This window comes from Trichinella spiralis (assembly GCF_000181795.1).
Source record: "Trichinella spiralis strain ISS 195 chromosome Unknown Scfld3776, whole genome shotgun sequence".
Classification (NCBI taxonomy): Eukaryota; Metazoa; Nematoda; class Enoplea; order Trichinellida; family Trichinellidae; genus Trichinella; species Trichinella spiralis.
The window spans coordinates 1-787 of record NW_003530715.1 but is presented as its reverse complement, the minus strand read 5'-3'; the positions used below and the strand labels follow the sequence as shown (position 1 = coordinate 787).

The window sequence follows — 787 nt, the reverse complement described above, 5'->3', positions numbered from 1 at the left end:
AATGCGGCTCTCGTCTTCCAGTTACGCACTAAAACTTTAAATACAAGCGCGCTCAAAAAATGAAATTCTTCCTTACCTTCATAAGACGACATAATCCACAGCTATTATAAACAAAAACTACTTACTAATTTTTGTCACATCACATTGGAAACGCACTCACGAAACATGTATACGTGCACCAGCGCTACTCGACTGTCTCAACGTAATCTGCTAGAATTACAATCATTTATTTCTTTCTTACTCTTATGATAAATGAAACCACACTAGTACCAATGATGAACGTCACTGCGTCAACTTCAACTCAGAGGGCCATCAGAAGAAACATCGAATTCGCTTGATGTTAATGTAATGCTGTCATGGATAAAATGTGCACGCTTTACGTATCCAACTGCAATCAGGAGCATGTTAAATACTTACGGATGTTTGTGATGCCACATCAAGAACAAACTGATGTGAACATGACTGAGCACGGTGTCCAGAGCGAAAGGAAGTTGAAAACAGTTCAGCTAATGATGTTATCTCTCATTATAGATGTTATCTAACTCAATGCATGTAACACTCGCATCTTCCAGCTATCTGATTAATCAAATTCAATACTTACTGATAAACGATACTATTTGTGATAAGCAAAAGTACACTGGGACGGCTAGAAAACGCCTTTATGTCCATGTGAACAAGGGTTGCCAACGGAACAAGCTTCATCAGATGACAGAATCCATAGCTATTATAAACAAAAGCTACTCACTATTTTTTGCCCATATCACATTCGAAACGCACTGACAGCAAC

At 38.4% G+C, this 787-nt stretch overlaps 1 protein-coding gene across 1 annotated transcript; it reads left to right on the top strand.

The window, feature by feature from the left end:
* Positions 1–365: 365 nt before the first annotated feature.
* Positions 366–780, top strand: Tsp_15489 (hypothetical protein). Its single transcript, XM_003367733.1, has 2 exons — positions 366–500; positions 532–780. Exons 1-2 carry the CDS (start codon positions 366–368, stop codon positions 778–780), a joined length of 384 nt encoding a protein of 127 aa, XP_003367781.1.
* The last annotated feature ends 7 nt before the right edge of the window (positions 781–787 follow it).